Here is a 27,442-nt window from a genome sequence, read left to right as displayed (position 1 = left end):
TACCTTGACTTTCTCTGGTAACACTGACAACTTGAAAGAGACAATGAAGGCACCAGTGGCAACCTCTTCACCGTCGACCTTGTGCGTAATGCGCAGGACGTGTCACGCTACGGTTCTTCATGTCGTCCATCAACTCCTCGTCGGTGTTAAAAATAAGGTCGCAGTAAAAGATGACTCCACGAATTTGATTCAAGGATTTGTGTTCCTCCACTTTGATGGGGAATTCGCCAAAGTGGTCGCACTTAAGCAACTGATCAGCTTGCAGTGCTGTACAAGTCTTCAAAAGCAAACTACCGTTGCACATTTTCTTGAGATCCTTAAGTTCGCCGTAGATGCCTTCAATGTGTCTACTAAAAAGAATTGACTTTACCAGCTTAAAATCGTACCCATCGGTTCTGGTAGCAACCAGAAACCTAGGGAAGCTGGATCCTATTCCCTCACACTGCGCATGTTCCCAGGTTGTTGAACCTCTCAGGGAAGCAAAAGTTAAAGACTTCGGTGGGGGACCACCTTGGGATGGGCGACTGTTTTGAAGCCATGCCCAAAATCATCTTCCCCGAATACCACCCACTCCGATCAGGGGTCTCTGTAGCCGAACCAAGCAGCCAAGGCAATACCCACCTGGTCATAGCCGGTACTGCCCGGGGTCTGATGTTGGACGATGCCTAATACGGTATGACTGAGGCAATGAGCACTACGACTCCCTTCCTCCAGTCACCCGCAATAGCATGTAATCCATAGTGTGTACAGAGCACTAAATATAGCAAGAAAAAAGAATAAATAATTAATAATAATATATCCTTCTGGCATTCGGCTGTGCGGGGACCTGTGTTGTCAGGCGGATACTACTGCCTGGACACATGGCGTTCCCACCCGCAAGATTCCTGGGGGGGGGGGGTTAAATGCGAGCTTTTTGGCATAACCGCACATGTAAGAGGCCCATCTCCGAGCAGCACGCACATAAAAAATTTGAAATGGTCTACAAGTAACCCTAAAAAAAAAAAGAGGGGACCATGGCCACATGACCCTTTGAGTCGCCTTCTACGACAGGTAGGGATTACCTGTGAATGTATTCAGCTCCTCCCATCCACAGGAGGTCCAATACAATATACCAAACCTCAAGCCATGTCCGCGCCTAGGTCGCCCCTTTTAGTCACCTCTTACGACAGGCAGAGGATACCACGGGTGTATTCTACATGTGCGTCCCCCACCTGCAGGGGGCGGTATATAAATCATTCACCACCTCCAGTTCCCACAATCGACCTGTCAGCTGGATCTGTGCTGCTCTATCAATTAACAATAGTTTGAACTTGCTCAGGTTGATCTAGTCCATGTTCTAAACTTACTAATAATTCTGCAAGTTCATCTTCACTACTGGCAAGGAGAGCAGTGTCCTCAGCAAACTGCAGGTTACTGATAATTCATCCACCAATTGATATGCCTCCAGTACAGTCACTAAGAGGTTTCCAATTGGACTAGACAAAAGATTGACTGAATGGGTGACTATATTTCTAGAAAATAAATCTCAAAGAATTAAGAGTAGGTGAAGCTTTACCTGACCCTGTAATAATTAAGAGGGGAATTCCTCAAGGCAGTATTATTGAACCTTTATGTATTCTTCTATATATAAATGATATGAGTAAAGAAGTGGAATCAGAGATAAGGCTTTTTGTTTTGTTGATAATGTTATTCTGTGAAGTTACAAGATGGTGAGCAACTGCAGAAAGACCTCGACAATGTTACGAGATGGACAGCAGGCAATTGTACGATGATAAATAGTGTTAAAGTCAGGTTGTGAGTTTCACAAATAGCAAAAGTCTTCCAAGTTTTAATTTGTGTTGATGGGTGTGAAAGTTCCTTATGGGGATCGCTGTAAGTACCTAGGTTTTAATATAAGGAAAGATCTTCATTGGGATAATCACATAAATGGGAATGTAAATAAAGGATACAGAACTCTGCAGATGGTTGTGAGGGTATGTAAGGGTTGTAGTAAGGGTGGGACACAGTGTTGGAGGAGGAGTGGTGGAAAGACCGAAGAAAGTGGAGAGGAACCATATTTGCCCCTACCCGGCTACAGCTGGATAAAGGGAAATGATGATGATGAGTAAGGGTGTAAAGAAGACGGCATGTAAGTCCCTGGTAGACACCAACTATAGCATGGTTTCAGTATATGGGACCCTCATAAGAATTACTTGATTCGAGAGATGGAAAAACTGGTTTTCCGTGGTTTCCCATTTTCACACAAGGCAAATGCCGGGGCTGTACCTTAATTAAGGCCACGGCCGCTTCCTTCCACTTCCTAGGCCTTTCCTACCCCATCGTCGCCATAAGACATATCTGTGTCGGTGGACGTAAAGCAAGTAGCAAAAAAAAAAAAGCTGGGGAAAAAAATCCTAGAGAGAACAGCTTGATTTGTCCCAGTGATTTCCGACATAAGAGTAGTGTTTCAAAAATGGGTTCAAGAAGTCAAAGCACTACAGACCTGATGTTTGCCACCAGAATGCTAATAGAAAAGCACTGGCAATATGGTAAGATTGTTTTTATGGACATTCAGAAGGCCTACAACAATGAGCCTAGGAATGCACAGGTGTGCCAAACTTCCTGATTACGGAGCAAGTTGGCTGTGTGGTTAGCGGAGCACAGCTGTGAGCTTGAATTGGGGAAATAGTGGGTTTGAACCCCAATGTCAGCAACCCTCAAGATGGTTTTCCGTTGTTTCCCATTTTCACATACTTCACACTTCTAGCCGTTTCCTATCCCATTGTCACCATAAGACCTATCTGTGTCGGTATGACATAAAGCAAATTGTAAAAAAACAAGGAAAAAACTTCCTGATGGATAAAGTAAAGGTGCTGTACCAAAAATGCTTTAGCTGTGTCCAAGGAAGGGATGAGAGATCAGATTGGTTTGAAACCAAAAGAGGATTCCAGCACGGAGGTGCCTTGTCACCACTCCTGTTCATCAGTGTCATGGATCGGATCATAAAATCTATTAAAGAATATTACAAAGAGCCTAAAACTCAACATTTACAGATGATGTCCTGATCTGCAGAGAAAATGAAGCAGAAGTACAGGAGAAACTAAATCTTTGAAATGGCAAGTTTAAAGAATATGGACTAAACATCAGTAAAACAAAAGCTGTTGAAATGACTATCAACAGGAAAGGAACAGATTCACTTTTCTGCAGAGAACTCTGTTGCAATCTATTTTTAACTTCAAACACATTGGAAGTATCATATCAAAAGATAGCACAATAAACCAAGAAATACTCAATAGGACTCAGAAAGCTTCTCAATTTTATTTTCAAGCGAGAGAAATATATTCTGGGATGATAAAATATCCCAGAAGCAAAACTGAACCTGTTCATACCTACCTATGGGCTTGAAATATGTACCGTTCATAACAAGGCTAATAGTAAAATTCAGTTTCATCAGAACAATGAACCAAAAGACCAAGAAATGAAGCAAACAGGAAGGAAGCTGGCATAAAAATACCTGTTACCAAGCTTTTAGGAAGATGCAGGCTACAATTGTTTGGACAAGTTATGGGGATGGACATAGCCTCCGTGGCTCAAGCGGCAGCACGGCGGCCTCTCACTGCTACATACCGTGGTTCAAATCCCGGTCACTCCATGTGAGATTTGTGCTGGACAAAGCGGAGGCAGAACAGGTTTTTCTCCGGGTACTCCAGTTTTCCCCTGTTATCTTTCAATCCAGCAACACCCTCCAATATAATTTCATTTCATCAGTCATTCATTAATCACTGTCCCAGAGGAGTACGATAGGCTTCGGCAGCTGGCACAATTCCTATCCTCGCCGCTAGATGGGGGCTTCATTCATTTCCATTCCTGGCACGGTCAAATGACTGGAAACAGGCTGTGGATTTTCATTTTCATGAGGTTGGACAGAACGAGAACAGCAAGGAATTACTTCGATAGAGAAGTGAAAGGGGAGAGGCCAGTTGGGAGGCCAAAGAATTGATGGATAGACACTGTGAAATTGGAGGTCAGCAAGAGGAATGTCAAATGGGAGGACATAGAAGAACAGAAACTATACTTGACAGGAAGAAGTGGTGAGTGCTTGTACACTGCACCCAGGAAACTGAAGCTGGATAATGACTATGACTGGAAGTTATAAGAAACCTTTATTTTACAGTGGTTGGTGGATCATCAATCAATCAATCACTACTGATCTGCATTTAGGGCAGTCGCCCAGGTGGCAGATTCCCTATCTATTGTTTTCCTAGCCTTTTCTTAAATATGGCAAACAACCTGGAAATTTAGTGAACATCTCCCTTGGTAAGTTACTCGAATACCTAACTCCCCTCCCTATAAAAGAATATTTGCCCCAAGTCGTCCTCTTGAATTCCAACTTTATCTTATATTGTGATCTTTCCTACTTCTAAAGACACCACTCAAACTTATTCATCTACTGTCATTCCACGCCACCTCACCACTGACAGCTCAGAACATACCACTTATAATACCAATATAAATGGTCCGTTATTGGATATTATAAATTTTCCAGCTAACTCATTCCTGGTTGCCAGCGGTTCGCCCCAGTGTGCTAAGTCGGGCTCATCAGTTTGTAAATAGCACAACCACCAAGACACATGGCTAGTGCATACCGTGGAGGTCACTGCGTAGGCTATTTGGAGCCAGCGGCAGTGCCAATGCACTATGAGAGACTGTCTCATTAACAAAAATTGATGCCTGCCTGGCCATCAGATGATACAGAACACAACACAGACAGGGAGAGGACAGGGCTAGGATGGACAAGGAAGTGAAGTTACCTCCCCAGCATTTGCCTGACGTGAAAAAAGGAAACCTCCAGGGCTGCCGATAATGGAAACTCACAGCTATGTGCAGCCAACTCCCTCAGTAAATTGGGCGACATGTCCAAAGCAAAATGGACACTGTTGAACGCGTCAAATAGATTAGGTTCATGGTGCCACAGGAAAAAGATATCACCAATTAATTTCCACTACACTAGGTGCTGGAGAGTATCCTTCTGGCGTTCTCCCATGAAGGGGCTATCCTGATGCCCATAGTGATGTAGAATAATTGATCCCAGTCACCATCAACAACTTTACACTTGTCACCCTCAAGTCAAGGTAACACCAGAACAAATTTGAACTTTTTTCCTATAACATTAATAAAATAGGATGATCTTAACTAATTTGCATACGCTGAACATGAAAATGACAGTGAAAAGTTAGTAACATGTCACGTTTTTGTGTTACAGAATTTACTTGATACAATGAATAAATCAGGATTTTTGATCTATTAAAAATTACTTTGTTCTCATTTTTGTATGGAAATTTTTAAGGGTAGCTTAGATATGATAGAACTGGTATATTAATAACTGACCAGCTATTACGACTTATAAAAAGCACTCTTCATGCAATAAAATAGAGAAAAATACCTTATTTTTTTCACTTATGTGATCTGGAATTTTCCCTTTGTAAAACATCAGCAATAATCGCCCCTCATTGGATGATCCGATCTTCTTTGATACCTTTGTTCCATTGTAGCAACGTCTTGGTGAAATTGCTCTCCCTGCTCATCACTTACAGCCCCCAAGTTCTCAGAAAAGAAATCCAAATGTGAATGTAGGAAGTGGATCTTCAGTGACATACGGCAGCCCATTTCTTTGTAGTTTTTTAGGAACATCTTTACTAACTGGCGATAATTGTTTTTCCTTGCGATTCCCTAAAAATCCTCTGACAACAGTCGCAAATAATTTCCATGCTTGTAATTCCTTAGGGTTAAGTTTTTCCTCAAAAATGTTGTCCTTCAAAAGGTTTCGAATTTGTGGACCGACAAATATGCCTTCTTTTAATTTAGCATCACTGATATTAGGGAACAGAGTCTCTAAGTATTGAAAGGCTTCTCCACTCTTATCTAGAGCTGTTACAAAATATTTAATTAGCCCTAGTTTTATAAGCAGAGGTAGAAGAAGTACTTTTTCATGTTGCACTAGTGGAGGATATTTAATATTATGTTCACAAGGAATATAACCTTTTCTGATAGGCCAATCCTTCACCACATAATGCTGTGCTGTTGCTTGACTGTTCCACAAACGTAAAAAACAACAAAACTTAGTAAACCCTCCTTGTAACCCAAACAACACAGCTATTACTTTCAAATCGCCACAAATTGTCCAGCAATGTTCATTATAATTTACTGCATTCAAAATTAGTGAACTATTTTCATAAGTTTCTTTCATAGCGACTGAATGAGCCATTGGAATGGAAGGTTTTGTATTTGCATTGTGTAATAAAACTGCTTTTAAGCTTAGTTTTGATGAATCGATGAACAGTCACCATTCTTGTGGATTGTATTCAATATCTAATTTATCCATAGCCCGATCACAGTTTTGTATGCACAAACAGAATTTTCCATTGCAAAATAAGTAGTCAAGTTATCATTTCGTTTTGTGAACACTGAAATCTTGGTATCTCTTGCTAATAAGTTCCATTCTTGTAATCTAGAACCTAATAGTTCAGTATGTTGCTTGGAAAGACCTAAATCACTAACTAGATCATTAAGTTGTGCCTGCCGATATATGAAGTGTTTTATGATGTTGGAAAATGTAGATAGTATCAGCAGAAGTTGAAGGGTAGTCTGAATATTGTGTTCCACTGTGGGGAGGAGCTCTGGACAATGTGGCACGGGTCTTGTGACTGATAGCAGAGTAGGGTGCAAAATGTTACCTTTAGTTTTCCTTGAAAATCCCCCTGTTTTGGTAACACAGAAGTAACAATTTTCCAGATGACTGGTAGGCTGTCGCCAAATCATTGGAACAGCAAAATACATTGTAATTTTTCCCCCGCAACCACTCTATTAACTTCACATAACATGTTACACAACACGTGTGGTGCCCAATTATTATCTTGCTCATCTACTTTACAAACAAAATACAAGTAATATGCTTTTTTTTTATATTGTCTGTAATTGATCGATGTTGTGATTTCAAAGTTGAATCCCCCCAAACATAACAGAAATTAATTGGAGAATTTTTACATGAACGACGATTGCGATCCATTTAACACTATAGCAGAATAACTAGTACCACTCACACAATCAGAACTAAACGTTTCTTGTCTCACAATACAACAGCTAGCAACCATATTTTCACAATACAATTGCAAGCAGCCATTTTTTCTTTCCATTAGTCAGTTATAGCCAGATGTGCCTACCCTCTGTGCAGATGCATAATAAGAACAATAAAACACCGCGGAGGGTAACATTCATCCAAACCACAAAAGAAAAAGTATGTTTCAAATGGTACTTTAAAAGAACGGAAATAATATATATTTGTGTAAAAGATCTATGTTGAAAAACATAACCTATTTTAGACTGGATAGGTTTTAACATATTTTTATATGATTCGCTAACTAAAAGATATGAGTCTGTAAAAAATGTGATGTGTAGGCAATTTTCCAAGGCCATATTCATAATGAGGACGTACAAATAGTTATTCTCTAACATACAGTACATGTCTGCTGCAGTGGCAGCCTCACTGTAACAACAACAATCCTTTCTACTACGAGTGATTTAGTGGGCATTATTTTTTCTGTTATGAATATTTACTCATTCCGGGGAGGCTCAGTGTTTATACTGAATAAAATCGATCACTTTCTGTATTGTGCACTAGCACAGAAAGCTGAAGATTATGCATCGACTGGTATAAAAAAACATTCATATTCAAACCAAAAGGGGAAACAGATTTTCATAATCACGTGGCCAATAGCAGTTGTTAACTCATTAAAAATAAAGGCTGAATTGAATAATCAATCATCATTAATGTTAGGTACTGAAATTAAATAGGAATCTGACACTATCCAGATACGATATCACTGATTTCAGAGGATATTTTATACATGCTCACGTCTGGTTAATTTTCAGAAAGGCTATTCCATGTAAACATACACCAAAAGGTTAACATTACTCTACTGCAGCTTCAGATATGTTTCCCTGATATATGCACAATTAATTTACGTTATGTAGTATACTGTTTGAGTAAGAAAATTTAAATGTTTGCCACACAAACCTCTGAAGCAACAATATCACAATGTTTAAGAATAAAACTGACCATATGCTTTTCAGCATCAACACAGTTTAAATGTAAACACAAAAGCTTTCCAGTCTGCTGAACAGAATATTACACTATAGCATATCTGTAAAAATAAAAATACATTATTCTAACTTGTATACCAGTCGAAACAAGTAATGATGTAATAATAAAAATGCTTTTACATTATATATTCATAACATAAAGGGTTTCTCCTAATGTCGTATTTGAAGGTGGACCAAGTGAATTCTACTTTTGGAAGCACACGATTTGTACGGCAAAACTGAACCATCATGAGATTTATTATGTGTGAAGCTGGATATAACAACAATCTGCTATAGCAATTACTTTCTTTTGCTGTTATGAATTCTCACTATAATAGATTTTTACTGCACTGTTAGCAAAGCAACTTATCCCATGATGCAAGTCTTTTGTCACATGATATCCTTAAATACACTATCTGGTCAAAAGTATCTGGACACAATTCTACACTTTACTATTAGATGTCTCTATGACAGAATGGGAGAAGGTAAATTAGTGACTTATGTCACATGATATCCTTAAATACACTATCTGGTCAAAAATATATCCACCAGATACCCTTCTACAGTCAATCAATCAATCAATCAATCAATCAATCAATCAATCAATCAATACTGCTCTGCATTTAGGGCAGTCGCCCTGGTGGCAGATTCCCTATCTGTTGTTTTTCTAGCCTTTTCCTAAATGATTTCAAAGAAATTGGAAATTTATTGAACGTCTCCCTTGGTAAGTTATTCCAATCCCTAACTCCCCTTCCTATAAATGAAGATTTGCCCCAGTTTACTACTAGATGTGTCTATGACAGAATGGGTGACTTTGAACACTGAATGGTTATTGCTTGCCACATCTCCCTGTTAGTGATGAGGGTGTAAAATGGAAACAAAACCATGGCCAGGTTGACTGAAAAGGATCATCGAGCAATGAGGAAAATAGCAGCATCTGTGAATTCCACAATCCCACTGTATAAAAATTGGGATTGAAAACTCAGCATCACCACTGCAAGTGATCCATTGACTGGAGACACATGAATCCATGTGGCAATCAGATGAAATGAAATGGCGTACAGCTTTCAGTGCCGGGATGTGTCCCGAGGCCTTCACCTCACCAGGTGCAGATCTTATTTGATGCCCGTAGGCGATCTAAGCATCGTGATTAGGATGAAATGATGAAGACGACACATACACCCATTGATGGTTATGAATTTAATGTTTTTGGTCCGTATTGAACTGAGAATAATATATAAGTAATAATAATAATAATAATAATAACGTAAATGTTTCCACCTTTTCAATACAATATATTCACAAAATTACAAAATTATACGGTACTAGTTTCGACCCATCTAGGGGTCATCATCAGCCGTATTGGAGCAAAGATCATTTGTGGCGAAATCCTAAGACAATATTATTTTAAAGAATAACAAGTGAAATGAGATGTTATGGTAATAGTTAATAATACAAGGAATATACAACACCCCATTTATACTTTATTCTTTGTTAAAAACCTCTTAGTATGTATATTCCTTGTATTATTAACTATTACCATAACATCTCATTTCACTTGTTATTCTTTAAAATAATATTGTCTTAGGATTTCGCCACAAATGATCTTTGCTCCAATACGGCTGATGATGACCCCTAGATGGGTCGAAACTAGTACCGTATAATTTTGTAATTTTGTGAATATATTGTATTGAAAAGGTGGAAACATTTACGTTATTATTATTATTACTTATATATTACATACACCCAGTCTGGGCAATTAACCAATTATGGTTAAAATTCCGCACCCTGCCAGGAATGGAACCCAGGACCCCTGTGATCAAAGGCCAGCACGCTAACCATTTAGCCATGGAGCCGGCCTGGCAATCAGATGGGATCAGGTGACCACTGACCACAGGAACTTGGTCCTCTCATAATATTACAAAGCACGTTAACAACATTGTAATGAACTCCGTGCTGCCAGTTTAGAGATGATCACCGTGTCTCAGTTTCTGGAAGTGGCCAATACCACTCAGATGAACTAGAATGGCGACTTTGCTTCAGATGCCAACAACTGTGGGTTGCCATTCCGAAACCGGGTAGAGTGTCCCCTCTAATTACAGCTGACTACTAGACAGTATATCTTTAGAGGGCGTCCCCATACTTTTGATAAGATAAGTGTCTGATATCATAGCACTACATGACTCATACAGGCTTCACACTGTATACTTTACACAACTTGTGAGCCTGTTCTACTCACCTTCTTACAATGTTTCAGGTAGTTATAGCCAAGCTTCAATTTCTTGTAGCCATCACCAAATTCACTGTTCCATTCCCGAATACATCGTAAAGCCATCCGCTTCAGATTCAGAGCTGCAGTTCTTGGTGGTGGAAGAGGATGATCAGGAGATGTTTCAACAGCTAGCTCCATTAAATGCTGCATGTTTGACACCAACAGCTCACGGAAACAATGCGACCTCCTGGAAAGGGAAGAAAATGTTTTGATATTCTAGTATCTCTAGAATTTAGAACCAGACAGACAATTTCACAGGTTGTCGAATACTAATCCTGGTCACAGTTAACTGAATTATGATGTTCATTTATCACTGTCTACAATCCTCAGCTTCAATTCATTGAGAAAAGCAAGCTCAAACCCTCAAGATAACACAGTAGGATCATTTCCCATCTATGAGACTCACCTACAGCATTGAAACTAGCACTGCTTTTATGACAATTGAATAACACAAATTTCTCATTTCTCTCTTCCTTTATATTTTCATGTTTGGTAATTCATCAAAAATGTGGTCTCAACAGACATGTTCCTTCTCATAAAAGCTGCAACATACCTCTCCCCTCTCAACAATTTCCCTTAATTTAGAATGAATGAATGAATGAATGAATAAATAAATAAATAAATAAATAAGGTTGGTGTAGGGAGGTGGTGCTCCCATCACCCAGTGGGAAACCATTGCAATCAGCCACCCAACTTCCAACGGGAAAGCCGAAGCATGGGGTAAGGAAGAAATGCCATCCCTCATCGAACATCAGGCTCTCTCCAAGGCTTAGAACCTTGGCAGTAACTTGGCCAATGTGAAACACCACCGATTCCAAACTTCAAGTTTTCAATTGTAAAGCTTGGAGGAAAATTCAGAAGGAAGCAGTAGGGCCTACCCCAAGTGGTAACCAATCCGTCGCCTTGAGCGATGTTCTGGTAACGAAGACCTGGGACACACAATACAGCACGAGCCGACCCACAAAACCGCTATCTGCAGAGGAAAAAGAACTATGCAAGAAGAATTTGTCAACCTCAACACTTTAATGAGGAGCTCAGCCCCCTTAACGTAGCCCTACATGGTGACAGTGAGCATCCCACCGCAGACATCCAACAAGCAGGGAGAAAGTAGAGGAGCGGTCAGCAGTTAAAGCCCTTCTACCGTACATTGGGAAGATAACTGATAGAATATGGAGTCAAACCATATATAGGCCTACGAAGAAACTGTTAACAACTGCTGAAGAATCCTCTCTCTACAGCAGGAGTACGAAATGAAGCATCGCCACCCGACTGAAGGAGCACAACATACACTCCCAGCAACAGGTGATCAGTTGTCTGTCTCCGCCAAGGCAGATGGCTCCACACTGCATCAATCATTGGACAAAGAACAGCCAATCAGCGACCACAGCCTGCACTATATATTGAGGTGGAATTGTGACACCACTCCATTCCACCGAAAGCTTTGTAGCCATCTAAGTCATTTGAAACCTTTGAAGATGCCAAATGCAGTTTTTGGTGAAACATCGGGACCATTGTATGATCCTGACCCAAGGATTACAAGCCGGGAAAATACAGACATTGTTTATGATCTGAGTCGTTACAGATTGTTCTTGAAGAATTTGGAATAGATGTCACATCCAGAAACCTCAAACACACACTTACCAGCACTTTGGTATTAATGGATGAGATCTCGGAAAAATTTGAGATCAAAGCTGGTGTCAGACAAAGTGATGGACTCTCTCCACTTCTTTTCAAATGTGTCTTGGGAAAGGTCACTGATGAATGGAGGAAGATGCTGGGCCATAAAAACGAGAATGAAGATGAGTTCAGATTAAGTCTCAACCTCAAAGGGGTGTATGTTCATAGTTTGGCCTTTGTGGATGACCTTTGCCATTACTGCCACGAACATCCATTCAGCAATAAAGAAGGAACTGGGTATAAGTGAAGGATCCACCGGCACGAGTGAGCACGGGCTCCGCTGCTGCTGTTTGTGCATCTATACGGCGTCATGTATGACGTGTTAGGAAGTTGAGCTTTGCAATCATGGCGGATAATTTGAAGGGACGTGTAGCGGCAACTAAATGTATAAATTAATGGTCTAGTATATTTGGCTGTTTGAAATGACATAACAAAGTCTACAGGCACTAAATTGGGTTAAAACTTCACTAGCTGGTTCATAAGAGAGACATTAACCATCCCATATGATGCGGCTGATGTGACGTGACGAAAACTTGACAAGTATGAGGTACGTCCAACAAGTACGAAAAGCATTGGCCTGGTTTAGTTAGGTCGGGATAGAGACAAAACCATTGGTCTGGGGACAAGCAAAGCGGATCTGGGGGTGTAAACCCTCAGTATAGGGCTGCGAAGTGGCCAACAGGCCTCTAAGCATTCCTTACGAAAACAATTGTAATGCATCGAAAACTACTGATAGTGATAGGTTACGTTGTGATCTATTGAAACCACTGATAGTGACAGGTTAGGTTGTGATCCACCAAACACCACTGACAGTGACAGGTTAGGTTGTGACCCACCGAAAACCACTGATAGTGACAGGTCAGGTTGTGATTCACCAAGAACCACTGATAGTGACAGGTTAGGTTGCGATCCACCGAGAACCACTGATAGTGACAGGTTAGGCTGTGATTCACCAAAAACCACTGACAGTGACAGGTTAGGTTGCAATCCACCAAACACCACTGATAGTGGCAAGTTAGGTTGTGATGCATCGAAAACCACTGATAGTGACAGGTTAGGTTGTGATCCACCAAAAACCACTGGTAGTGACAGGTTAGTTTGTGATCCACCAAAAACCACTGACAGTGACAGGTTAGGTTGCGATCCATCGAAAAGCACTGATAGTGACAGGTTAGGTTCTGATCCACCGAAAACCACTGGCAGTGACAAGTTAGGCTGCGATCCACAGAAAACCACTGATAATGACATGATAGGTTCTGATCCACTGAAAACCACTGATAGTGATACGTTAGGTCGTGATCCACCGAAAACCACTGATAGTGACAGGTTAGGTTCTGATCCACCGAAAACCACTGACAGTGACAGGTTAGGCTGCAATCCACCGAAAACCACTGATAGTGACAGGATAGGTTCTGATCCACTGAAAACCACTGACAGTGACATGTTAGGTTGTGATCCACCAAAAACCACTGACAGTGACAGGTTAGGTTGCGATCCACCAAAAACCACTGAGTGACAGGTTAGGTTGCGATCCACCGAAAACGACTGATAGTGACAGGTTAGGTTGTGATTCACCAAAAACCACTGATAGTGACAGGTTAGGTTGTGATCCTCTGAAAACCACTGATAGTGACAGGTTAGGTTGTGATCCACCAAAAACCACTGATAGTGACAGGTTAGGTTGTGATCCACGGAAAACCACTGACAGTGACAGGTTAGGTTGCGATCCACCAAAAACCACTGATTATTATTACTGAAAAACGCGCTCATGCCATGCAGAATACCATTACATTACATAAACATTACTTTTCTTTGCTATAAGCTACGATGGATTTCTGTCTATTCTTGCATTTTATAATATGGTATCTATCACAGAATTCCAAGCACAACTCACACACACACATTCGTCATTTGGTTCGTGAAATAATTTGTTGCAGCACACCCTGTGGTGGAAACCATGGATCGCCAATCTCGTTGTCACGTGTCGCATATCATGATTAGCTTCCATCCAGGTCCTGTCTTGCATAGCAGATGTTGCATAGAAGTCCTCTGGTATGTTGTTTTTCTTCTCATGCAGATCTTGTATAAGCTGTTTGAAGCTCGTACTAGCTTGAAGTATGAGCTCGCATCTCAGATCCTCTATTAAGAAGGTCTCCCTGGTAAGCTCATACACTAGCCTCGATCTTGCATTCTGTGGGACTCCTAAAATTCTCTTCAGGTATCTAGCCTTTACTCGCTCCAATTCTTCCAGCTGTTTGTACGTGAGGTATTCTCCCACTAATTCTAGGCCATACGTCAGAACAGGTAGTATCTTTAACCTAAACAAGTCCATAGCTGTGCTGATCGATAGTTGTGTGATGTTTCTGATTTCATTCATAGCCCTAGTGGCCGCCACTGCTCTAGATCTTATATGTAAACTGAAACTCTTTCCCGTTGTTTGAATTGTGATACCTAGGTATTTAAAATTGTTAGCCCTCTTGAGTAGTTTGCCATTGCATTTGATGTTCTCTGCTTCAGTGAGTCTTCCTCCTTTCCTAAATACTACCAAATCCATCTTCTCTTCATTTATCTGGATGTCGTTTCTCTCTGCCCATTCACAGTGTGTTTAGCGATACTTGCAGTTTATATCTGTCGCTGCGATGGCCATGTCATCAGCGTATACGTATGTGCTTGTTCCTGCCATTCCTTTGGTGACATCGTTCGTGAGAACATTAAACAGGATAGGGCTGAGTGGATCGCCTTGGAGGACACCGTTCGTCTGCGACAGCCAGTCAGATATGCCTATTCCATCATCTATCTGTATGTAGTTTTCTGCCAGTATATTCGATATCAGGGTCGTTGTGCTCGTTCTTCCAATTAGTTCCTCCAGTTTATCTATTAATACCTTTCTATTGACCATATCGAAGGCTTTTGAGTAATCAACAAAAACCACATATAGTTTTCCTTTTGGTCTTTCTATCGTCTGTTTTATTTGTTTCAACAGGTTTTCTACTGCCAGAGTCGTGGACCTTCCCTTTCTAAAACCAAACTGTTCCTCTGTTAACTGCTAAAGAAATCGCTGCTTTACCACCCGAAACTAAGACGTATGAAAGTGTTGGGCGAATGTTTTTGTTGACGGACATTGCAGAGATCTGTCAGAATTTGCAGAAAAAAATCTGCAATTAGCTCCGATCGAATTAAGACTCTTGAAAACAACAAGCAGTATTTGGAGCGGAGTTTGAAAGACAGCGAGAATAATCTACGTGAAATGGAGCAATAAAAGAAACAGTTTGCAACGTAACTTGTTGTGATTTAGATAATACTCAAATGCGTTTTAAAACTAATAAAAACCACTGATAGTGACAGGTTAGGTTCTGATCCGCCAAAAACCACTGATAGTGACTTGTTAGGTCGTGATCCACCGAAAACCACGATAGTGGCAAGTTAGGTTGTGATCCACGAAAAACCACTGACAGTGACAGGTTAGGTTGTGATCCACCAAAAACCACTGATAGTGACAAGCTAGGTTGTGACCCACCAAAAACACTGACAGTGACAGGTTAGGTTGTGATCCACCGAAAACCACTGATAGTGACAGGTTAGGTTGTGATCCACCGAAAACCACTGATAGTGACAGGTTAAGTGCAGCAGCATTGCTAATTAAGTGACTGTTCTTGTAAGTACACTTTCGGTGATCACATCACGAATGGGAAAGCAACACTATACACACAGAGTATATTGCAATCACCGAGACAGGATATGAATTTATGGGTACTCACCATAAGTTGGCACAGGAGAGGACAGAAGATGGACTTCTTGTGTTTGCGTAGATGTACAACCTCTTAAAATAATTATGAGTATGGATGCAGCACCGAACAGGAGTTTCAAGTTTGGGCTAGTTGTACTTCCTCTTAAAACAATAATCGGTACAATGGGCCTGGACTGGGCAGAATATCGAATTGTTTTTCTAGATGTACTTCCTCTTAAAACAATAATCACCATCACAGAGCTGGACCCACGACTGGATTGTTTTCGTCTAGTTGTACTTCCTATTAAAACAATTATCACCACTATCACAGAGCTGAACACACGACTGGATTATTTTCGTCTAGTTATACTTCCTCTTAAAACAATAATCACCACCATCACAGAGCTGAACACACGACTGGATTGTTTCAGTCTAGTTATACAGGGTGCAGCAGAAATACTACGAATTTCAGACGTAAATAACTCAGCAACGCAACAAGCCATTCACAATTTTGTTGTGCAGTTCAAAAGAGCAGAGTTTGCCATTTATGTCACATACAGTAGATTGGAGCGAACTAAAGGTTGTATTGCCCACGGCTTTCAAACAGGTGCTATTCTCATGGTGCACGCGGTTTTGGCCTTGGCCTTGGACAGCACGTGTATCGTCTTGTCCGGGCTAATCAATCAGCCAGCCAGTCGCTAGCATGGCGTGGAGTGGTGAACACCGAGGTTTTGTGATTGAGACTTATTTCACAAATGCCGACTCCTTACGGGGTGACATTCCATAGCCAGCCCGTTCTCCTGACCTCACCCCGTGCGATTTCTTTCTCTGGGGATATTTGAAGGATCGCGTCTTCCGACGTAAACCGCGAACACTACATAACCTGAAAGCTGCCATTCGTGAAGAAATCGAGGCAATACCACAAGACATGCTCAAGCGAGTCATGCGGAACTTCACGGAAAGGCTTCAGAGGTGCATCGAACAGGACAGTCGGCATTTGGATGACATTATTTTCAAAACCTAGTGTGTATGTGCATGTGACGAAAACGGCAAACACTACTCTTTCCAACTGTGCAATAAATATTTTAATAGCTTCTTGCGTTGCCGAGTTATTTATGTTTGAAATTCGTCAGGTATTTCTGCCGCACCCTGTACTTCCTCTTAAAACAATTATCACTACTATGACTAAGCTGAACACACGACTGGATTGTTTTCGTCTAGTTGTACTCCCTCTTAAAACAATAATCAGCACCGCTAGTAATTAAACTCGTGATATGAGTTTGATATATTTTTGTTCCTCTTAGAAGTTAAGTTGGCAACAATTGAGAGACGACACAGTTATCTTTTGGGGTAAATATTAATTATTTTGTGATGCCATCTCTGTTACTGGTAATGTACTATCTGCATCTATATACACATCGTTTACATCTGAAATGATCAAGTAACTTGTTAGATGAGTGGATAAGCTGATGGACTACGGACTTGAAGATTGATGGTTCAAGAAGGCCTGTTGCCAGGAATTTATAACAGGCAAGTAAAATTAGTATAATATGCAAATACGGCAGCGCGTCAGCCTCTCACCACTGGATACCGTTGTTCAAATCCCGGTCACTCCATGTGAAATTTGTGCTGGACAAAGCAGAGGCAGGATAGGTTCTTCTCTGGGTACTCCGGTTTTCCTGTCATATTTCATTCCAGCAACACTCTCCATTCTAATTTCTAGCATCTATCAGTCATTAATAAATCACTTTGGGAGTGGTGACCCCTTCATACTAACAGCCTATATATGATTAATTCATTACATCCTTGACCCGGTCAATGACTGGAATACAGGTTGTAGGTTTTCATTTTCATGCAAATATGTAAGTGGAATAACTACGTATAAATTGGGTTAAGTGAATACCGGTCAAGTACAGGCCGTAGGTGAAAGAAAGTGAAGAGATAGTAAAAGGGGAAAATTCCTCAGTATCTTTTAATTTCTCCCCATCCAAAACCCCCTCCTACCCAGGAGGTGCCGGAAGTATGCAGTCATAGCTGTGCCGGCAAATTCTGGCCTTGTTGCAGGAACTGCTAAGAGAGTAACACTACAGGTCTACTTTGAGAAAACAAGGTACAAGACGAACATCACTGATGAAGCAGAATGGATGACCTCTAACTATAGGAGGACTGTGCGGGTCAAGAAGTTCAAGTATCTGGGTGAGGAAATCCAACAAAATGAACTAAAATAGAAAACCACCACTTAGAGTGGCCATATCTACTAACAAAGAGGATCCACAGGGTGGGCGAGATGTCCCTGTACCCCTGTAACTGTTTAGTATCAAATGTTATTTAGGTTATGTTACTTACATATTAAGTTTCCAATATATGTTCCTCATCATGCTGTAAACACAGTTCTATATGCCTCCACGTCCTTCTCAACATATTTCTGATCATGTCCAGTGTTATAATGCAAAATACATCCTCAACAGCATTGCACAGTTCTTCGTTTGAAGCACAACAACATGCAGATGCATGCGCCTTAACGACTCCCCATAACGAGTTGTCAGGTGTATTGAGGTCAGGACTTCTTAACGGCCATTTCAAGGGAGCTGGTGTTGCTAGTGACCTATCCACCATCCTAAGACATGTTTGTTTAGGAACTCGCACACTGCAAGAGAGTATTGAGCAGGTGCTCTGTCTTGCTGCAACGATACACGTTCTGTAAGGCACCTTTCCTCGAGCAGAGGTATTAACCATATCTGTAACACGAGTATATAATTTGCACCATTCAGTCCCTTCAAAAAGGTACGGTCCAAGCAGATATTGTGATGTCATCACCGCCCATATCATTACTTGAGGCGGGTTCCTTTCCAACTCAACTCTGTAATGAGGATTCTCTTTGGCCCACACGACTAGTGATGGGACATTCGATCCATTTTACTGAATCGATTCATTTGATTCCGTTCACATTACTGAACTGATACAGTGATCCGATTCACGGCACATTAGTCATGGCTCCTACTGCATTTGTGTAGTATGTGCTGGTAAGACAGCAGCAACAGCATTCAGTGTTCGCAGCTGCCACCAGGTCTCCATACTATTAACTCCTTTCTTAGAAAAAAATGCTAGTCTCTCTAATACATCAAAGGATTCCGGCGACGCAAGGTGGGAAAAGTTAGGATTAGGAAGGTAGCAGCCATGGCCTGGATTAAGGTACAGTCCCAGCATTTCCTGGTGTGAAAATGGGGAAACTACGGAAAACCATCTTAACGGCTGCCGAAGGTGGGAATCGAACCCACTATCCCCCGAATGCAAGCGCATAGTCACGCAATACTAACCGCACGACAACTCGCTCAGTCATTTTTGAAAAATGTATTTTTTCTATCAGCTGAGGACTTTTTTAAATCGTCATATTTTTGTATAGGTTACCCGAGATGTACAGTAGCCCGCTGGTTTTCTGATTCAACATCCTGTTGGTTAATTCATAGCATCTGTCCACATATGATTGAAGTCTTGTGCAACGATGTGACATATGAACTGAGAGATTACCGAGCCGTTCTTCCCAATATAAAACAGGTACTTTTGAGTGGTCGTGAGCATGGCTCATAGTCCTAGGGCAGGCTAGAGTCGAGTTTAATTGTCAAATGTCAACTAAGTTATAAAACCAAGATTCATTAAACTAATAAATAGTATAACCTAATAGCCTACCAACTTACTAGCTACTTCAGAATTATGTTTTGACTACCTTTTTAACACTGCAAATAAATCCATCTATTATTTAAACCTCTCTGTAAGAAGAGGACAGTGAATACAAATGGGTATTATTTTCAAATGAGCTGAGCTCGAGAGTCCATTATAGCATACGATTCTTTCAGTGTACTATAGCTCACTGTATGTCTCGCTGCAGCGGAAGCTCAGCTCTTCGTTAGTGTCCAGTTTGCCGATAAAGAGCCGTGTGTATCTTGTGTCTCACTGAGCCGTGCTCGTTCACGATTCTTTAGATGTGCCATGATTCACCGTCTTGCTGCAGTGGAAGCTCGGCTCCCCGTCAATGTCCAGTGAGTGCACCACTCAGCACTGTCCGCTGGGAGTAAGCTGAATTGTGTGCCGTGAGCTCGCCGTTCCTGTGAATCGATTCACTCGGACACTTGAATGGATCGATACACTGCTTCGAATCATGCATTCAGTAGCGAACACTACATACGACAATATTTCTAGCATGCGAGCTGCGATAAACAGAACTTTCATCTGAAAACATAACCTTGGCATGGCTCACTGAGCTTGGGAATTTAGTTAACAAAGCAATGCATGATAAAACGTACTCATTCCAGTCTCTATCTGATAACTCATTTATGAATATCGGTCAAAAAGGTCTGAACTTACCAAATAAATAACATTTGATACTAAACAGTTACAGGGGTACGGGAACTTCTCACCCATGCTGTATAATAAGATGACACTGAAATAGAATGGCGTATGACTTTTAGTGCCGAGAGTGTCCAAGGACAAGTTCGGCTTACCATATGCAGGTCTCTTGAATTGACACCCGTAGGCGAACTGCGTGTCATGGTGGTGGTGGTGGTGGTGGTGGTGTTGGTGGTGGTGATGATGATGATGAAATGATGATGAAGACACATACACCCAGCCCCCGTGCCAGCGAAATGAACCAATTATGGTTAAAATTCCCGACCCTGCCGGTAATCAAACCTAGGCCCATTTGACCAAAAGCCAGCATGCTAACCATTTAGCCATGGAGCTGGACAAGAAAATGCTTAAAACTAGATCATGGTTGTTAAATCAGAAGTATTATAAGCTTCAAACACTTTTACAATGTGTAGAGAGGGACAAGTCAGCCAGCTAGCAAAATGAGAATACAGGATATTCGAAAAGATTTTAGGCAACAGATGGACGAAGAGGCAGGTACGATTGAGATCTAATGAGGAATTATACAAGAGGTTGGAACCAATTACACTGTCAATAAAAAACAAAAGTTTGCTGTTCTACGAGCAAACCTTCCTATACAACTAACGACTGACAGACTAAGACAGAATTTTGTGACTGATCAGCATCCCAGAAAACAAGATCAATAAGAAGGATGAATTCAGACAGGTAGTCAAGATCTAACAGGGGTTTAGATTGGAACCAGAGCCTGGAAGACAAGGAGGGCACTCTAAAACAAAGGTTTAGGCATATAACACACGGAATATATTAATAAAAGTTTTATTGCAGCCAATGGCCATATATAAATTGTTCTACTCTGTTATATCCATGTAAGATCTTTTCTCTTTTGCTACCCTTACTGAAGTGGTATCGTTCACATATTTTCCCACATAATTTGCACACGCATTCGTCGCTTGGTTCATGATATATCTCTTTTAACATAGCTTATGATGAAATCCGTGTACAGCCAGCCTGTTGATAGCACTGCACATGTTCTTATTTGGGCCCATCCAGTCTCTGCTTGTCATAGCATCCGTCACGTAGAGCTCCGGCCAAATTTCTTCTCTTTTGCTTAACCTCAGATTTAGGTGAGCAATGGCTTGAGGTGTCGATGGTACTGAAAGATATCTAAGGTCCTCAATAAGGAAAGGCTCCTGAACTAACTCATAAGCTAGTCTAGATGGAGATGTCTTAGAAATACCTAATATTCTTTTTAGAGAGGTAGTTTTCACTTTTTCAAGGGTAGTTAGGTCAGATGTTGATAATTTGTCCCAGATTAAATCTATGCCATATGTCAGAATGGGTAGTATCTTTGCATGAATAAGTTTCACTGCCGAGCCTATTGATAATTTGGTTGGGTCTTGTATATCGTAAATTCCTCTTATTGCTGCTGCTGCTCTTTCCCTCACATGTATTTTGAACGAAGATCCTGACGTTTGTAGAGTGATGCCGAGGTAACGAAACTTATTTACTGTAGTCAAGTCTACCACTGCAAATGAAATTCTATCTGTTGCTGCTATTCTTCCTCCTTTTCTGAAAACCATACAGAGCGTCTTGTTCTTGTTAACCTGGAAGTCGTTTGTTTCGGCCCAGTCCTGTAGTCTATCTACTGCGATCTGAAGGTCTTCTCTGTTTCTCGATCCTATTACCATGTCATCTGCGTAGACATACAGCACTGTTGGCAAATTATCTGTTATTCTTGTGATGTCTGTTGTAGCTACGTTAAAAAGCGTAGGGCTAATGGGGTCTTCTTGTAACACACTGTTAGAGTGACACCCCATCATCTATCGGAATATATTAATGTTACCTTAAAATATTATCCGCGCACTTTTTAGTGATAGATTTTTGTACTCGTTGGAGAAGTAAGAAGAGTTCCGTTAATACTGCCAACTGAATGGAAATGAAATCTGAATTGAATCGATAATATGATCGATCGATGTGAATTTTATAAACCTTTATTATTTTAAGCAAACAACTGTGTCACACACACAATATTTAATACTATATAACATTTCCCGTTGCGAAACGTGTTCCTAGCATGAATTCTATAGTTTGGCTTTGCTGTGTAAACAACAACAGTACGAGTACTTAAAGTGTACGCCAGATGGCGCACAGCGATGATAAGCGATTCTTAGTTTGTGTTTCAAAGGTTGCCAATACGAATCTCGAAGATAACCAAAGTCGACCGTTTCAGCACTAGGGTGTAAATCTATCACTAAAAAGTGCGCAGATAATACTTGTAGAGGAGAGGTGTCTAATATCCCACCATCCTACACCCAGAACACAACCCTATGCTGAACACCCATGAAGCATGGCGCCACTCCTAGAAACACACACACTGCACTAACTGGAACTAATTCTAACCTCATATTCATATACGTCGCAAGAGGTAGATTTCGTTACAACCACTACATGAGAAAAGAATCCTAAAATCCTAAACAATGTGGGCCAATGGCCGACACAAAACGCCCCTGACATGTTAGACCAACTTTTTTTTTTTAAATCACTAGCAGAGACATACACAGACCAATAAAGAAAAACAGTACCATAACCATGATTCTCTGAAAGTGTGCACTTGGCAACCGTTATTGCAAGTAAGAAGCCAACATCTGCACTGCAGGTGGAGCATCTAAGAATTATCAGTAAAAAACAATGATGCTCCAACATTACCCTACCTCTCTTATGTGGCCTGTTAGTCCTAGAGTTGCACCAAAGCAGGTCTCTGATAGACAAGTTAAAAAAAACTCATCAATAACCTTAAAAGATACCGACAGAGGTCAAAAGCTGCAAACGAACAAGATCTAGATATTAAAGATGAAATTGGTCATTAATACACAGTTCATAGAGACTCAATTCGAAGGTATGAAGAAAAGCTTAGTAAGAAATGACTCGAGAAAGACGAATTAAAAGAATTCAAAGTACATACCCAATGCAATATCTGAATCAAATTGAAACTGAAATTAAAAATGGTAGAAATATACTTGGGGGTACACAAGGATTATTACATGAAATTTTACTTTAAATGCTGTTATTCTCACCTAAAAATGATTGTGGAAAAGAGATGTGTCCAATACGCTTGGCAGGGACCAACCCGCCCGCCCCTAGAAGTACATTTACTTTCATAACAAAAAATAGCCTACTGTTTTAGACGCCATAGTCCATTGCTTATGCGGTACTATAACTGTGACTGGTTGACGTATGGAAGAAGATGACGTCACTGACACCTAGGATGAGGCCGAGATTTTGTTACCAACCTTTGCAGAAGAAAAAAATTATGAACTGGCCAGCAAAGTTTACAAGTGTTATGGTGTCAGACAGTAACCTTACACTTTCTCAATTCCTCCGAATATCTCGAGACTTACGGCGAGAAATAAAAGTCATTTATTAGCTTTTAAGTATTTTTGCACATCCAGGCCAATCTCTGTCATGAAAACAGTGGCCCCTTCGGGGCCACACTCCCTTCGACAGGCTCTTTCCTGTCGCCGTGGCGCAAACTGTCCACACGGCAAGAAAAAAAGTAATTTAGTTTGCACATCCAAGCCAATCTTTACTCCCTTCGAGAGGCTTTTTTCTATCGCCGCGGAGCATACTGTCTGCACGGCAAGAAATAAAAGTATAGCCACATGAAACCAACAACCAACAGTTGACAGCACTGTAGTTCCTCTTGGCGCTCCCTCTCAGCGCTACTAGTTCGACAGTCAACTCGCGTGCGCCACTTAGTGGTGGCTTGTGTTACTAATCCTTGCGGACCCCTAAGTATTAGTTCTGCCAAAAAAAACCAAATACAATCATAATGATAAAAAAAATAAATTGTTCCCTTTATTTCTGTAACTACATGCATATAGTTTGGTATAGGCAACCATATGCTTTAGCAAGACATTAAAAGAGTAAGTATTCCCATGGATGAAGACCAGTAATTTGTCATTTGGTAATGCTATGGGTGGCCAAGGAAATATATCCATGGAAACTTAAGTTTTACAAGGTTCAAAGTTCAACAGTTATCAGCCCAATGCCATAAAAATTAAGGGTATATTCAAAGAATAGTGTTAAACAGTAATTATAAGAGCAACAACTGTTAATGTAGACAAGGTGAAGATATAATTGCAAATAGGCGATCGGAGAAGGACTTGGTTGACTTACAAAGTTTTCAGTCCAGCTTTTGGAAGTCCTAAGAACGTCATATCTATATATATGTTGTGTGTGAGTTGATGCATTCAGATATATCATACACTTACCTGAACAGTTCATCGATAATTTGAAATGCACTAAACCGTATCTCAGAATGCTGCCTTCCAAGTTGGAACATAACTAAATGATGAGCTTGCTCTACATAGCCATCAGATAACCTAAACATTACAAAAAAACAATAGTTAAAGATTCTGGAAGAACATTAGCTACAGACCTATAGTTAAAAATTAATGTTAAATAAGTAAAAGTAAAATATCTGTTTTCAAAAAAATATACAAATACTAACTTGCAGATCCTCTTTACTTTCTTCATCACCATGGAATCTAGTGATTTCAGACCCGTATGAGTTAGGATCTCAATGCTATCAGCCAATTCTTTGCACAACGAGCTATCTAAAGTGACTGACATAGTTTACAATTTAATTTTATAATATATACAATAACATAAAATGAACAAGTACCCGATATTATTTATCGTGCTACAAAACAATTCCATTTAGAGCAGGTTTCTCCATATACCATAATGTAGGTTATATGTTTAAAACCATACCCGAGGCTATGCTCTGAAATCCATTACTTATTTGTAACTTTGTTACAAGTAACCCCTATGCATCTGAGTTCTTAATCCAGATCTTCCAGACGAAATCATTCCTGTATTCGACGAAAATTTTCAACGCGTTCTAACCTCATTAGCTACTAAATCAGATTACAACACTGCCTGCTCGATCTGCATCCGATGGCTGCTTATACTGCCTGCTCATTACAACATTTTAACATGGCACTAAATGAAACACTCCGTTTACAAATACCCACAGTAGGTGGCAGCACTAACCGGCTCCAGACCTGTCGGAATGAAATAGCGGGAAATAGGATAGGCTGTACTTGTTTTCAGTGAAAATGGTCTACTGCTGCGTGCCTTTCTGCAAATCAAAGAACGGGAAACCAGAATGCCGTGATATTTCATTCCATGATATACCTTCAAGTACACAATTGCGTCGAAAGTGGTTAAGTATTATATCCAGGGAAGGAAACAGCAAGGGAAGTAAATGGATTCCTGATTATTCCGTGGTTTGCAGTCTACATTTTGTAAATGACGATTTCAAAGTGACCAGCAAAACGCGAAAATTAAAAACAGGATCTGTACCCAGCCCTTTCCCTGATTATCCAGCTTATAAACAACCGCTAATTTCAGAGATGATTAAAAGAAGGGATTCAAGCACAGAGACGTCTAACAAGAGCTCTTCAAACACCATTGCAGAAAATGGTAAGTGTAAGGTTTGAAGTATTACATACTAAGTAATATAATATCTGGGGACACTGTACTGTTAATGTGAAGGTACAAAACAGAATAATATGCTGTCATAGATTCCATTGTCCGCCTCTGTGGTGTAGTGGTTAGTGTGATTAGCTGCTAACGCCGGAGGCCCGGGTTCGATTCCCGACTCTGCTACGAAATTTGAAAAGTGGTACGAGGGCTGGAACGGGGTCCACTCAGCCTCGGGAGGTCAGTAGAGGTGGGTTCGATTCCCACCTCAGCCATCCTGGAAGTGGTTTTCCGTGGTTTCCCATTTCTCCTCCAGGCAAATGCCGGGAGCTTCCTTCACCCTTCCTTGTCCATCCCTTCCAAGGCCCCTGTTCAGCATAGCAGGTGAGGCCGCCTAGGCGAGGTACTGGTCATCCTCCCCAGTTCATCCGCCCGACCCAGAGTCTGAAGCTCCAGGACACTGCCCTTGAGGCGGTAGAGGTGGGATCCTTCGCTGAGTCCGAGGGAAAAGCCAACCCTGGAGGGTAAGCAGATTAAGATTTTATTACGAGTCTTATGCTAGCAGTATAATATCGTGTCAATATACTGCTCTTTTTATTACTATTATTATTTACGCAAGTAGGGCCTATTTAGTTAATTGGTTAATTCCAGTGGTTCGGGGGCTGGGGTGTGTATGGCATCTTCAGCATTAGAAATCATCCTAGGTAGGGCTTTCATCTTCACAGATATGCAAGTCGCCTAATAGGCCGTCTATTATTCCCTGAGTATGTACTTGATTTACTGGAAGATTTTCGTGAGCCCCCTGAGTCAGTGTGTGTCACTTCGGAAACTGCTTACCAGGGATTAGTGTGTGGTTATTTAGTGCGTGTAATCGAAGAAAAAACAGAATGCAGCACGTGCTTGAATAACGTTTCTACCTCATTTAATTCATCCCCATTGATAGCTGCGCTAGTCCTAGCAACGATTTATTGGCCTAATTATGAGGCTTCAGAAATTTGTTGAGGCGGCTCTACCGTACTGCAAGAAATCTGCAAGTCTGCTCCAGATCATAAAAAACTATGTTCTACCTTCTTTGTGCCAATGTAATTTTTTGAAGTGTTTTAGTAACAATAAGCACCAGGAACTTGTGTCAGAAACTGTGCTGGCCAAAGTCGTGAAACCTCTACTTAGTAATGTAGGGAAGTACCATACAGACAAAGTTTCCAGGTTTTCTTGTTCGTCGAAACCTCTTTCTTGAAAAGTGCTGAAGCTATAACTCTCTAGAGCACCACTTTTACGAAAAATTCTTTAATATTTCTCTTACTTTAAGATTTTAAATTTTGCTGGTATGCGTATCTAGTTGTATTCACGCGGTAAATGGGTACGTTTGGTGCTGCCATCTAGCGGCAGATTGTTTGTAAGGCGTGTTACACGTTTGAGTATGGAATGAGCAGGCAGTTTAAGCAGCCATCGGATGCAGATCGAGCAGGCGGTGGATTACAACCGCTAACAAACAGCTGATTTCACAACCAGCGACAACCAGGTCCAAAACGTCTTCTTCTTCTTCTTCTTCTTCTTCTTCTTCTTCTTCTTCTTCTTCTTCTTCTTCTTCTTTCTTTGTGTTGTTGGGCGCTGCACACACGCAATTTACCCAGTCACCAATTGAACACTCGCTTGAACACTTTAGTCACTATGTTTTATTATTATATGAAAGGGGCATTTATACGATTAGACAATTTATTATTAGTAACAAGAAAAAGAATGTTGAAATTACGGAAAGCTAGATACATCACATTGAG

The 27,442-nt window shown here is 40.7% G+C and overlaps 1 protein-coding gene across 3 annotated transcripts in view; it reads right to left on the bottom strand.

Moving 5' to 3' along the window:
- LOC136879065 (UV-stimulated scaffold protein A) overlaps nucleotides 1–25,106 on the bottom strand; it is a 334,211-nt gene extending 309,105 nt beyond the window's left edge. For all 3 annotated transcript variants that reach the window (XM_067152813.2, XM_067152815.2, XM_067152814.2), the window contains exons 1-3: nucleotides 24,688–25,106; nucleotides 24,449–24,559; nucleotides 10,358–10,577 (exon numbers count right to left, since the gene is read on the bottom strand). In XM_067152813.2, the coding sequence (XP_067008914.2) occupies nucleotides 10,358–10,577; nucleotides 24,449–24,559; nucleotides 24,688–24,809 (453 nt within the window). In that variant the 5' untranslated portion in view covers nucleotides 24,810–25,106. The remainder of the gene's footprint in view (nucleotides 1–10,357; nucleotides 10,578–24,448; nucleotides 24,560–24,687) is intronic.
- Between the last annotated feature and the right edge of the window lie 2,336 nt (nucleotides 25,107–27,442).

Source organism: Anabrus simplex, chromosome 8, assembly GCF_040414725.1.
Source record: "Anabrus simplex isolate iqAnaSimp1 chromosome 8, ASM4041472v1, whole genome shotgun sequence".
NCBI lineage: Eukaryota > Metazoa > Arthropoda > Insecta > Orthoptera > Tettigoniidae > Anabrus > Anabrus simplex.
The sequence above is the reverse complement of the archived record's forward strand: the minus strand, read 5'-3'. Positions and strand labels throughout refer to the sequence as shown.